The sequence below is a fragment of the Salmo trutta genome, chromosome 8 (assembly GCF_901001165.1).
Source record: "Salmo trutta chromosome 8, fSalTru1.1, whole genome shotgun sequence".
NCBI lineage: Eukaryota > Metazoa > Chordata > Actinopteri > Salmoniformes > Salmonidae > Salmo > Salmo trutta.
The window spans coordinates 7,652,776-7,667,802 of NC_042964.1; the positions used below are offsets into that span (position 1 = coordinate 7,652,776).

The window sequence follows — 15,027 nt, forward strand, 5'->3', positions numbered from 1 at the left end:
TCCGTGGCCTCCAACTGCTTTTAAATGCCAGTAAAATGAAATGCATGCTTTTCAACCGTTCGCTGCCCGCACCCGCCCGCCCGACTAGCATCACCACCCTGGACGGTTCCGACCTAGAATATGTGGACAACTATAAATACCTAGGTGTCTGGTTAGACTGTAAACTCTCCTTCCAGACTCATATTAAACATCTCCAATCCAAAATCAAATCTAGAATCAGCTTCCTATTTCGCAACAAAGCCTCCTTCACTCACGCCGCCAAACTTACCCTCGTAAAACGGACTATCCTACCGATCCTTGACTTCGTCGATGTCATTTACAAAATAGCCTCCAACACTCTACTCAGCAAACTGGATGCAGTCTATCACAGTGCCATCTGTTTCGTCACCAAAGCGCCTTATACCACCCACCACTGTGACCTGTATGCTCTCGTTGGCTGGCCCTCGCTACATATTCGTCGCCAGACCCACTGGCTCCAGGTCATCTATAAGTCTATGCTAGGTAAAGCTCCACCTTCTCTCATTTCACTGGTCACGATAACAACACCCACCCGTAGCACACGTTCCAGCAGGTATATCTCACTGATCATCCCCAAAGCCAACTCCTCATTTGGCCGCCTTTCCTTCCAGTTCTCTGCTGCCAGTGACTGGAACGAATTGCAAAAATCACTGAAGTTGGAGACTTTTATTTCCCTCACCAACTTTAAACATCAGCTACCTGAGCAGCTAACCGATCGCTGCAGCTGTACATAGCCCATCTGTAAATAGCCCACCCAATCTACCTACCTCATCCCCATATTGTTTTTATTTACTTTTCTTCTCTTTTGCACACCAGTATTTCTACTTGCTCATCATCATCTGCTCATCTATCAGTGTTAATTTGCTAAATTGTAATTACTTTTGCTACTATGGCCTATTTATTGCCATACCTCCTCATGCCATTTGCACACACTGTATATAGACTTTCTTTTTGTTCTATTGTGTTATTGACTGTACGCTTGTTTATTCCATGTGTAACTCTGTGTTGTTGTTTCTGTCGCACTGCTTTGCTTTATCTTGTCCAGGTCGCAGTTGTAAATGAGAACTTGTTCTCAACTAGCCTACCTGATTAAATAAAGGTGAAATAATAAATAAATACAAATCAGTTCGTGGGAAGGGGTTTTAAGTCTTCAACGATTAAGGCTTTCAGAAACAGCAATGTAGGGTATACGTCACCAGATGGCGCACATGCAATGTGCACCGCGCGTCTTCCAGTTGACACAGACACGAGCACGTTGTTTCCATTGTATGGCCTCGCTCCAGTTCCACTCCATCCCTCCGAGCCTCCCTCCCTCTCTCTCCGCTTACAGTAAGTGCTATCTATCTTCCACTCGAATCGCAGTCTCTCTCTGTCAGTATCCACGATATGAGCGCTATAATGGCGCGAACCATGGTACCTCTGCGTCCGAAAGGAACAGTTTCAGCGCACCTGTGCCGGGCTGTGTTTATCGCCTCGGCTTGGATGTCACTGATGGGACCCGTGCGATGTGACAGCGGCGTTTTACACCGGAGCGACGCGCATCGTATGCTTGACAGCGGTGGCGGTATAGGCATAGACAGGAGAGACGGAATGTTCGGACAGGACTTGGGTGATAATGACATGGTCGTGGAATCCCCGCGCTTCAAGAGAGCGCTTTCCCAAGAGAAAGTGTCCCTGCTCAGCAGCTCGTTCGTGCTCAAAGGGGATGCCACTCACAACCAGGCGATGGTTCACTGGACGGGAGAGAACAGCAGCGTAAGTACCCGTCCCGTCCCGGTTACACCCCGTGGTGATGTAGTGGGTTCCCCGCTTGTAGCCTACACAACCCGCCAGTCACCATAACAGCCCATCCCAATTGACATAAGTTATTGTCCAGGTAGTAGCTACACATGCGTAAATGATTTTTCCTTCATGGCATTCATTGCTCATGGCATTGAATCCCGTTTTATTGTTTGGCTACTCTGAAGCGCATCAACATGTCTTCAAGTGCGCATCTAACAAAATATTGATGATGATGTCAGTTTGTTTAGAGGTGCGCACAGTGGAGACAAACTGTTTTTTCTGTCCCAATCAGTGCCACTTGGTTGGTGTTGACATTGTCATATGATGATACTAAAGTGTTTAAATAATCTGTATTAATATCCACCTTGAATGTTTCAGTTTAAAGCGGATTTATGGCATTTGTCCAAATAATTAATTGCACATAATTCGAGATTTATGACCTAGTTTAATTGACATGTAATTAATTGTAATTAGCAGCGCAATGTAAACAGCAAGAGAGAGGGAAAAAAATAGACAGTGAGAGAGCTTTGTGATTGGGTAGAATATTGTCAGCTGTCCTGGACCTTGCAGTGTCTATCAGGGACATCAGATGAATATGGTGCTATTGTCACGACAGAAAACGTACAGTTGGAAGGAAACATTTCCCACCGCTGCTGGCCTTGCCTGCAGCCTCTTTCATACGAGAAACAGAATCCAGACCCGCTCTCTATCTAACATGGCATGAACTAGATGACTCGCTCTACCAGGTTACATACTGTCTATATAGCAGCCACAAACACTAACAAATACTATGCCAATGCTCAACCTATAATGTTGAAGTAACATTTTGACTTGGCATAGAATTGGATTGAAATCGATAAAAAAGAAAACGTGTTTTTGTATTATAAGGGCCCATTTTCTATTCATGGAGAACTTCTGACAGACAGACTGATTCAGTACTGAGACAAGCCAAACACTGACAGCCTGGGACGCCATGTTTGAGTTATCCTTAATTGACTTGGCATTGCCTTACTTTGAAAGGTCGACGTATTGAGAGGTCTCCCCCTATATTGCACAGCCTAATAAAAGAAGACAAATGCTGCCATTTAGTTTCACTAGGTCGGACATTTACGATTCCAGCACAGATTGATAAGCATGAAAATTGAAGAATCCCCCCCCCCCCAGTTTACAGGGCCTTCAGAGGTGGCTGTGCCCAGACAAAGGATATAGACGATTGTAATTGTCAATAAATATATCCCAAGGACCCAAGATGCAACATGTCTGTGGTATATCTGGTCAGAAGCAATGGTATTACACCATTTGACTTTTAACTTTTAATCATGTGTAAACAAGCAGTTGACCTTTAACCCCTAATGTTGCACATTTATTGTTAGACATCCAGACCCCTGTATATAGCCACTGTCATGTCTTCTCCTGCTCCTCCCCTCCGGCGTACGACGTCGCCGGAATACTAACCACCGGTTCTGGGATTCATCATTACGCACACCTGGCACTTATTACGCGCACCTGTTAATCATTATGATTCACACCTGGACTCCATTATCTTCATCATTTCCTCCCCTCTATATGTCACTCTCTTATGTTCACTCACCAGTTGGTATTGTTCTTGTGTACCGGCGTGTAGCCACATGGAATTGTCTCGTTCCTGGTTTTGTTGTTTTATTAAACGTTTCACCTGCACCTGCTTCTCGACTCACAGCTCCATTATTGCAGCCTCGCTATTGTTATTTTACTGCTGCTCTTTAATTATTTGTTAATTATTTTTATTTTTTTCTTAAAACTGCATAAAATCAGACGACCATTATGCTAAATGTATATAAATAGAGTAGATGTCACAACTTGTTAGACTGTATGTAACAATACAGCAGTGATAAGGTATCCAATATTGGATGATTTTATATATATATATATGTATATATATATATATATATATATATATATATATATATATATATACTGCTCAAATAAATAAAGGGAACACTTAAACAACACATCCTAGATCTGAATGAAAGAAATAATGTTATTAAATACTTTTTTCTTTACATAGTTGAATGTGCTGACAACAAAATCACACAAAAATAATCAATGGAAATCCAATTTATCAACCCATGGAAGTCTGGATTTGGAGTCACACTCAAAATTAAAGTGGGAAACCACACTACAGGCGGATCCAACTTTGATGTAATGTCCTTAAAACAAGTCAAAATGAGGCTCAGTAGTGTGTGTGGCCTCCACATGCCTGTATGACCTCCCTACAACGCCTGGGCATGCTCCTGATGAAGTGGCGGATGGTCTCCTGAGGGATCTCCTCCCAGACCTGGACTAAAGCATCCGCCAACTCCTGGACAGTCTGTGGTGCAACGTGGCGTTGGTGGATGGAGCGAGACATGATGTCCCAGATGTGCTCAATTGGATTCAGGTCTGGGGGACGGGCGGGCCAGTCCATAGCATCAATGCCTTCCTCTTGCAGGAACTGCTGACACACTCCAGCCGCATGAGGTCTAGCATTGTCTTGCATTAGGAGGAACCCAGGGCCAACCACACCAGCATATGGTCTCACAAGGGGTCTGAGGATCTCATCTCGGTACCTAATGGCAGTCATGCTACCTCTGGCGAGCAAATGGAGGGCTGTGCGGCCCCCCAAAGAAATGCCACCCCACACCATGACTGACCCACTGCCAAACCGGTGATGCTGGAGGATGTTGCAGGCAGCAGAACGTTCTCCATGGCATCTCCAGACTCTGTCACGTCTGTCACGTGCTCAGTGTGAACCTGCTTTCATCTGTGAAGAGCACAGGGCGCCAGTGGCGAATTTGCCAATCTTGGTGTTCTCTGGCAAATGCCAAACGTCCTGCACTGTGTTGGGCTGTAAGCACAACCCCCACCTTTGGACGTCGGGCCCTCATACCACCCTCATGGAGTCTGTTTCTGACCGTTTGAGCAGACACATGCACATTTGTGGCCTGCTGGAGGTCATTTTGCAGGGCTCTGGCATTGCTCCTCCTGCTCCTCCTTGCACAAAGATGGAGGTAGCGGTCCTGCTGCTGGGTTGTTGCCCTCCTACGGCCTCCTCCACGTCTCCTGATGTACTGGCCTGTCTCCTGGTAGCGCCTCCATGCTCTGGACACTACGCTGACAGACACAGCAAACCTTCTTGCTACAGCTCGCATTGATGTGCCATCCTGGATGAGCTGCACTACCTGAGCCACTTGTGTGGGTTGTAGACTCCGTCTCATGCTACCACTAGAGTGAAAGCACCGCCAGCATTCAAAAGTGACCAAAACATCAGCCAAGAAGCATAGGAACTGAGAAGTGGTCTGTGGTCTCCACCTGCAGAACCACTCCTTTATTGGGGGTGTCTTGCTAATTGCCTATAATTTCCACCTGTTGTCTATTCCATTTGCACAACAGCATGTGAAATGTATTGTCAATCAGTGTTGCTTCCTAAGTGGACAGTTTGATTTCACAGAAGTGTGATTGACTTGGAGTTACATTGTGTTGTTTAAGTGTTCCCTTTATTTTTTGGAGCAGTGTATATACACATATCATTTTTTTACTTCAGTTTATTTTTGTAAATACTTTCTTAAAACTGCATTGTTGGTTAAGGGCTTGTAAGTAAGCATTTCACTGTAAGGTCTACACCTGTTGTATTCAGTACATGTTTAACATTAAATTTTGATTTACCATGGTACTAATAACCCTTCACATTGTTATTAACCATCCAGACATGGTACTAATAACCCTTCACATTGTTATTAACCATCCAGACATGGTACTAATAACCCTTCACATTGTTATTAAACATCCATACATGGTACTAATAACCCTTCACATTGTTATTAAACATCCAGACATGGTACTAATAACCCTTCACATTGTTATTAACCATCCAGACATGGTACTAATAACCCTTCACATTGTTATTAAACATCCATACATGGTACTAATAACCCTTCACATTGTTATTAAACATCCAGACATGGTACTAATAACCCTTCACATTGTTATTAAACATCCAGACATGGTACTAATAACCCTTCACATTGTTATTAAACATCCATACATGGTACTAATAACCCTTCACATTGTTATTAAACATCCAGACATGGTACTAATAACCCTTCACATTGCCAGTGTACTGAAGATTTATGCACATTATTATAATGACATGCAGACATTTTCTTCATAAAGATGCTCAAGTACAAACATTTCCAGACGCACGCACCGCGCGCACACACACACACACACACACACACACACACACACACACACACACACACACACACCACACACACACACACACACACACACACACACACATTATGTTAACAAGACAGTGTTCAACGAGTTGACATGTGGTGTCACCAGATGAGGGCGTGGTCGTGTTTTGACCACAAGCGGTCTGACCAAGGCCTGAGAGACATTCCCTTAAATGTCCTCATGAACGGTAATTCATTCCAGGACCCCTGTTGTCAGTTCCCGGAAGACATTCTGGGAACAGTCGGCCACCAAGCCCCATAACCTGTTAACAGCGTTCCGAGCAGAAAGCTTCCACTGTTGAAAGAGCCTTCTTTGTGCTTCCCTGTGCTCTCTTTCTTTCTTTCTCTCTCTCTCTCTCTCTCTCTCTCTCTCTCTCTCTCTCTCTCTCTCTCTCTCTCTCTCTGTCTCTCTCTCTCTCTCCTCTCTCTCTCTCTCTCTCTCTCTCTCTCTCTCTCTCTCTCCTTTCTTCTGGGAGTTGTTGACTAGCTCCATGGTGCTGAGAAGTTGTGCTCTCTCTGTCATCAACCACCAACACCAACCATCACATTACCATCAACTAAACCATCAAGCATCAACCATCCACTATCAACATCAACAATCTCATCAACCATAAACTAAACCATCAACCATCAACCATAACCATCAACCATTCCCATCACCATCAACCATCACCATCCCATCAACCATCACCCATCAGCTATCACCATCAACCATCACCATCCCATCAACCATCACCATCACCATCACCATCAACCATTCCCATCACCATCAACCATCACCATCCCATCAACCATCACCATCAACCATAACCATCAACCATTCCCATCACCATCAACCATCACCATCACCATCAACCATCACCATCAACCATAACCATCAACCATTCCCATCACCATCAACCATCACCATCCCATCAACCATCACCCATCAGCTATCACCATCAACCATCACTATCCCATCAACCATCACCCATCACCATCACCATCAACCATAACCATCAATCATCACCATCAACCATAACCATCAACCATCACCATCAACCATAACCATCAACCATCACCATCAACCATCACCATCAACCATCACCATCCCATCAACCATCACCATTCCATCAACTATCACCATCAACCATCACCATCAACTATCACCATCACCATCAACCATCACCATCCTATCAACCATCAACCATCACCATCAACCATTCCCATCACCATCAACCATCACCATCCTATCAACCATCAACCACCCCATCAACCATCACCATCAACCATCAAAATCATCATCCCATCAACCATCAACTATCACCATCAACCATCAACCATTCCCATCACCATCAACTAACACCATCAACCATCACCATCCCATCAACCATCACCATCCCATCAACCATCAACTATCACCATCAACCATCACCATCCCATCAACCATCACCATCCCATCAACCATCAACTATCACCATCAACCATTCCCATCAACCATCACCATCCCATCAACCATCACTATCCCTTCAACCAGCACCATCAACCATCACCATCCCATCACCATCAACCATCACCATCACCATCCCATCAACCATCACCATCCCATCAACCAGCACCATCAACCAGCACCATCAACCAGCACCATCCTCTTCCTCTTTTAATGGTATCTGTTGGAAGGGGGTTTACCCGTGTCTGTGTCTACGACCCTGTAGCCATTTGGAATTTAGAGATTGAGAATTTACAGGGACAGGGTGGGTAAACATCATCATGTTTTGTAATAATATGCTTGCTTGCTATTTAAATACATAACATGTTTTTTCTCCCCCTTACCACCACTTTCTGGTTGATTTCTGAGGCACTGACTGAATGCAAAAGGCATTTGTTTGCCCTTCACATGCTAAATAGAGAGTTAATTTGGTTCCCCCAGTCTTCAGTTGGAAATAGTTTTCACACTGGAGTTCTCCGAATCATTTACCTCATCTCTCTCTATCCATGCTCTTTGAGTGGTGCTAAGAGGTCCTCTTTTCCAACCAGACTGTATGTCAAATGCTGGCTCTGAAAGTTTAGGGTTGATCTAGTGTATTTAATCAAATCACATTTTATAGTCACATTCACCAAATACAACGGGTGTAGACGTTACCGTGAACTGCTTACTTACAAGCCCTTAACCAACAATGCAGACAATGAAAATATTTGCTAAATAAAGTCAAATAAAAAAAGTAACAAAAAAAATAACAATGACAAGGCTTTAGACAGGGGGTACCGGTACTGAGTCAATGTGCGGAGGTACAGGTTAGTCAAGGTAATTGAGTTCATATGTACATGTAGGTAGGCGTAGAGTGACTATGCATAGATAATAAACAGTGAGTAGCATCAGCGTAAAAAATGGGGTCAGTGCAAATAGTCCGGGTAGCCATTTGATTAACTGTTCAGCAGTCTTATGGCTTGGGGGTAGAAGCTGTTACTCTTGCCGTGCGGTAGCAGAGAGAACAGTCTATGACTTGGGTGGCTGGAGTCTTTGACATTTTTTGGGGCCTTCCTCTGACACTTAGTATATAGGTCCTGGATGGCAGGAAGCTTGGCCCCAGTGATGTACTGGGCCGTTCGCACTACCCTCTGTAGCGCCTTGCGGTCGGATGCTTAGCAGTTGCCATACCAGGCGGTGATGCAACCAGTCAGGATGCTCCCAATGGTGCAGCTGTAGAACTTTTTGAGGATCTGAGGACCCATGCCAAATCTTTTCAGTCTCCTGAGGGGGAATAGACATTGTTTTGCCCTCTTCACGACTGTCTTGGTGGGTTTGGACCATGATAGTTTGTTGAGGATGTGGACAACAAGGAACGTGAAGCTCTCGATCCGCGCGTGTGTGTGTGTGTGTGTGTGTGTGTGTGTGTGTGTGTACAGTAGACATTAATCATGGTTCGCCCAGGAGACATGGAGTCAAGGTCTTTGCCAGGGAGTTCAAAATGACTGATTCTGCCACCAAAGATGTCTGCTGCCAAGAAGGCTTCCTTCCTTCCTCCCTCCCTCCCTCCCTCCCTCCCTCCCTCCCTCCCTCCCTCCCTCCCTCCCTCCCTCCCTTCATGAGTGTTTTCCATTCGATGAGGTCATTAGAGCTTGTGTGTCTTCAGACCATGAGTTCTCTCCCAATGTTTCTCTCACTGATTGTGTCATAGCAACTATGACAGGGCAGGACAAGGCAATGGCTGTTTGAATTATAACATACAGTCCTTCAGCTCTAGACCTAATGTCTGTATTAACTAGTAGCTACTTACTGCTGTTGATCTGAATGATACACCTTAGAAAGCTAAAGAGGCTCATGCAAAGTTATTGTCTCATCTATCTTCGCTACTGTGGATTGATACACTATTTGGCTAGGTGCACTATTTGGCTAGGTGCACTATTTGGCTAGGTGCACTATTTGGCTAGGTGCACTATTTGGCTAGGTGCACTATTTGGCTAGGTGCACTATTGGCTAGGTGCACTATTTGGCTAGGTGCACTATTTGGCTAGGTGCACTATTTGGCTAGGTGCACTATTTGGCTAGGTGCACTATTTGGCTAGGTGCACTATTTGGCTAGGTGCACTATTTGGCTAGGTGCACTATTTGGCTAGGTGCACTATTTGGCTTGACACACTATTTGGCTAGGCGCACTATTTGGCTTAGTGCACTATTTGGCTTAGTGCACTATTTGGCTTGGTGCACTATTTGGCACAGACCATATATCGTTCTGAGGGGGCTGGCAGCAGCAGGATGATGAGATAAGGAAGAATCCTGGGCTGATGAGGTTGTTATCCAGATTCTGTTGCTACTGAGGTGGTGAAATTCTCCTCTTTCCTCTTTTCTCCTGCCTTCTCTCTTCATTTGTTCTTTCCTTCTGTCATTCCGATACAATATACACTACTTTATTGTCCATACAAATACACACAACACAATAAATACGATATGGAAAACTGGACAGTTAGTACACAGGTCACACATTACATTGGGACTGCATCTGTCCTATGTCCCACTGTCCAGCAGCCCGATGGCTGATGGAATGAAACTTGCCCAGTTCCTATACTACTGAACAGTGGGACCTTATATCCCTCCGGAGGGCAGCAGCTCAAAACATTGGGCAAGATTGTGTGTGGGGTCCTTTATGATGCGCTTGACCTTGGCCCTTGCCCGTTTGTCATAGAGGCCCTGAAGCCCCCTGCACTGCAGCCCCCTTCCATCCTGGTCCCTCTCCCTCTGACTCGAGGCATTATATCTCTCTCTCTCTCTCTCTCTCTCTCTCTCTCTCTCTCTCTCTCTCTCTCTCTCTCTCTCTCTCTCTATTTTGCGGTCTCACATTAACACATCCCCATGTTGGGGAGCTGGAAACTATTCAGAATGAAATAACCAATTATAGGAATGTGTGTGTTTGGGATGGGGGGTGGTCTCCCGGCAACGAGGAAAACAACCACCTGGCAGGCCTTGGCACAATGGACAGTTGCATTTTCCGTCTTCTATTTTTACTTCCACCTCCTCCTCCATTCTTCCTTTCTTCTTTGATTGACGTTCTTTACTGTGAGTTTCTTGCGTTTTATATGTGGTTAGTTTCTTCCTGGAGCTGGGAACTTTTTTACATTTTCCTATTGAAGTTGTTTTGTGTGGCGTCCCTTTTCTTCTTCCCCAGTGTTGTGTCGGAGTGTGGGGAAAGTAAAAGTTCCTGGGGTTGCCTTGACAACAAGGCTGGAATTCTGTAGGGGTCATCCAGTGGATGTGAGATGTTCGTGAATAGCATTCAGAATGGGCTGGTACCTCCTGCTGTTCTTCAGACGGACACTGAGAGACCTACACTCTGGATTTGGTGTGTGTGTGTGTGTGTGTGTGTGTGTGTGTGTGTGTGTGTGTGTGTGTGTGAGTGTGAGTGTGCGTGCGTGCGAGTGTGCGTGTGTGCGTGTGTGTGCGTGTGTGTGTGTGTGTGAGAGTGTTGATGCCCTGCTGCTGGTCTGGTACAGTAGAGATCATTCTAATAGGAGGGAGGGGGATATGTAGCGACACGGTGAGATAGATCCCGTACTGGCTCAGCAGGGACCCCTCCCTCTCATCTGCTCCTCACTAACATCCTCACGGATTGAAGATTGGATTCTGGCCAGGCACTTTATACTATACCTGTCTGTCGCACCAGGTGTGAGACACTATACTGCACCTGTCTTTCTCACCAGGAGTTACTGCATCGTTTCTCACACTATTCTTCACTCCTGCATTTGACCAGATCCTTTGTCATTGTTGACAGGTTCATCTTTGATTCAGACTTATCTTCTTGTTGGTTTGTTTATTATACTGACAACATGTCTACTGTCAGACTTATCTTCTTGTTGGTTTGTTTATTATACTGACAACATGTCTACTGTCAGACTTATCTTCTTGTTGGTTTGTTTATTATACTGACAACATGTCTACTGTCAGACTTATCTTCTTGTTGGTTTGTTTATTATACTGACAACATGTCTACTGTCAGACTTATCTTCTTGTTGGTTTGTTTATTATACTGACAACATGTCTACTGTCAGACTTATCATCTTGTTGGTTTGTTTATTATACTGACAACATGTCTACTGTCAGACTTATCTTCTTGTTGGTTTGTTTATTATACTGACAACATGTCTACTGTCAGACTTATCTTCTTGTTGGTTTGTTTATTATACTGACAACATGTCTACTGTCAGACTTATCTTCTTGTTGGTTTGTTTATTATACTGACAACATGTCTACTGTCAGACTTATCTTCTTGTTGGTTTGTTTATTATACTGACAACATGTCTACTGTCAGACTTATCATCTTGTTGGTTTGTTTATTATACTGACAACATGTCTACTGTCAGACTTATCTTCTTGTTGGTTTGTTTATTATACTGACAACATGTCTACTGTCAGACTTATCTTCTTGTTGGTTTGTTTATTATACTGACAACATGTCTACTGTCAGACTTATCTTCTTGTTGGTTTGTTTATTATACTGACAACATGTCTACTGTCAGACTTATCTTCTTGTTGGTTTGTTTATTATACTGACAACATGTCTACTGTCAGACTTATCTTCTTGTTGGTTTGTTTATTATACTGACAACATGTCTACTGTCAGACTTATCTTCTTGTTGGTTTGTTTATTATACTGACAACATGTCTACTGTCAGACTTATCTTCTTGTTGGTTTGTTTATTATACTGACAACATGTCTACTGTCAGACTTATCATCTTGTTGGTTTGTTTATTATACTGACAACATGTCTACTGTCAGACTTATCTTCTTGTTGGTTTGTTTATTATACTGACAACATGTCTACTGTCAGACTTATCTTCTTGTTGGTTTGTTTATTATACTGACAACATGTCTACTGTCAGACTTATCTTCTTGTTGGTTTGTTTATTATACTGACAACATGTCTACTGTCAGACTTATCTTCTTGTTGGTTTGTTTATTATACTGACAACATGTCTACTGTCAGACTTATCTTCTTGTTGGTTTGTTTATTATACTGACAACATGTCTACTGTCAGACTTATCTTCTTGTTGGTTTGTTTATTATACTGACAACATGTCTACTGTCAGACTTATCTTCTTGTTGGTTTGTTTATTATACTGACAACATGTCTACTGTCAGACTTATCTTCTTGTTGGTTTGTTTATTATACTGACAACATGTCTACTGTCAGACTTATCTTCTTGTTGGTTTGTTTATTATACTGACAACCAGAGGGGGAGGCTCGAGGAAGAAGAAGAAGAAGGGAAAAAAAGAGGGAGAAAGAGAGGGGATCAAGAAAGAGAGAAGAGAGGAGAAAGAGAGGAGAAAGGAGAGAGAGAGAGAGAGGAGAAAGGAGAGAGAGAGGAGAAAGAGGAGAAAGAGGAGAAAGAGAGGAGAAAGAGGAGAGAGAGAGAAAGAGAGGAGAGAGAGAGAAAGAGAGGAGAGAGAGAGAGAAAGAGAGGAGAGAGAGAGAGAAAGAGAGGAGAGAGAGAAAGATAGGAGAGAGAGACAAGAGAGGAGAGAGAGGAGAAAGAGAAAGGAAAAGAAAGGAGGAGAGAGATAGAGAGAGGGGAGGGAAAGAGAGGAGAGAAAAAGAGGAGAGAGAGAGAGAGAGTGGAGCAAGAGAGAAAGAGAATAGAGAGAAAGAGAGGACAAGAGAGAGAGAGGAGAGAGAAAAAAGAGAAAGAGAGGAGAAAGAGAAGAGAGAGAAAGATAGGAGAGAGAGACAAAGAGAGGAGAGAGAGGAGAAAGAGAGGAGAGAAAAAGAGAGGAGAGAAAGAGAGGAGAGAGAGAGAGAGAGTGGAGCAAGAGAGAAAGAGAATAGAGAGAAAGAGAGGAGGGAGAGAAGAAAACGTGGTGGGCTCTTTTCATCTCAACTTCATGTTACTTGGGCGGTGCGACAAACGAGCTTGTCAAAATAGATCCCTCTTTTACATGAAAAAGACACGGCCAATGATATCATCTCACAACAAGACGATGCCATCACATTCTTTAGTGATAATTATTATATGGCTTTCACTGCTTTCTGCTAACTGTAGCCTGAACGATTAGGCGACATGATGTGGGATGCACAGAGAAAAGTGGAGAGCGCCGACAAATCGAATTATTATTTTGAGCGCTGGATTATCAAAACATTGGCTGTTGGTAAATTTAGACGTTCTGCACAGCATCCATGGAAACGCACAGCGTGGTGCTAGTTATGACCAAATTACTGTCACTGAGAAACATCAGATAGCCTACCATCAGATGTGCCATAATAGGTTTTTTAATGCATAGCATACATTAAAATGTAAAATGATATCCTGAACTATACATTAGTAGAACCTATCGATTCATCATGTATGGTAGTTTATTAACCTTTATTTTGACAGGGAAGACATATTGAGAACTAAGTCTCTTTTACAGATGCGCCCTTTATAACACAATATAAAATAAACATTAACACTATATATATATATATACTACCGGTCAAAAGTTTTAGAACACCTACTCATTTTCTTTATTTTGACTATTTTCTACATTGTAGAATAATAGTGAAGACATCAAAACTATGAAATAACATATATGGAATCATGTAGTAACCAAAAAAGTATTAAACAAATCAAAATATATTTTATATTTGAGATGCTTCAAAGTAGCCACCCTTTGCCTTGATGACAGCTTTGCACTATCTTGGCATTCTCTCAACCAGCTTCACCTGGAATGCTTTTCCAACAGTCTTGAAGGAGTTCCCACATATGCTGAGCACTTGTTGTCTGCTTTTCCTTCACTCTGCGGTCTGACTCATCCCAAACCATCTCAATTGGGTTGAGGTCGAAGGATTGTGGAGGCCAGGTCATCTGATGAGGCTCTCCATCACTCTCCTTCTTGGTAAAATAGCCCTTACACAGCCTGGAGGTGTGTTTTGGGTCATTGTGCTGTTGAAAAACAAATGATAGTCCCACTAAGCCCAAACCAGATGGGATGGCATATCGCTGCAGAATGCTGTGGTAGCCATGCTGGTTAAGTGTGCCTTGAATTCTAAATAAATCGCTGACAGTGTCACCAGCAAGAACCCCCACACCATAACACCTCCTCTTCCATGCTTTACGGTGGGAAATACACATGCTGAGATCATCCGTTCACCCACACCGTGTTTCACAAAGACACGGTGGTTGGAACCAAAAATCTCCAATTTGGACTCATCAGACCAAATTACATATTTCCACCGGTCTAATGTCCATTGCTCGTGTTTCTTGGCCCAAGCAAGTCTCTTATTCTTATTGGTGTCCTTTAGTAGTGGTTTCTTTGCAGCAATTCGACCATGAAGGCCTGATTCACGCAGTCTCCTCTGAACAGTTGATGTTGAGATGTATCTGTTACTTGAACTCTGAAGCATTTATTTGTGCTGCAATTTCTGAGGCTGTGTCAACAGTGAGTGTAGCTGGTGCATGGAAGTCAGGCGCAGGAGAGCAGAGATGAGTGGACAAAGCACTTTACTTTGGGAATCATT

The 15,027-nt window shown here is 43.5% G+C and overlaps 1 protein-coding gene across 1 annotated transcript in view; it reads left to right on the top strand.

The window, feature by feature from the left end:
• Nucleotides 1–1,238: 1,238 nt before the first annotated feature.
• The window catches only part of LOC115198125 (VPS10 domain-containing receptor SorCS1-like), a 177,241-nt gene continuing 163,452 nt past the window's right edge, over nucleotides 1,239–15,027 (top strand). The window contains exon 1 of the mRNA XM_029759822.1: nucleotides 1,239–1,773. Within this exon, the coding sequence (XP_029615682.1) occupies nucleotides 1,405–1,773 (369 nt within the window). The 5' untranslated portion in view covers nucleotides 1,239–1,404. The remainder of the gene's footprint in view (nucleotides 1,774–15,027) is intronic.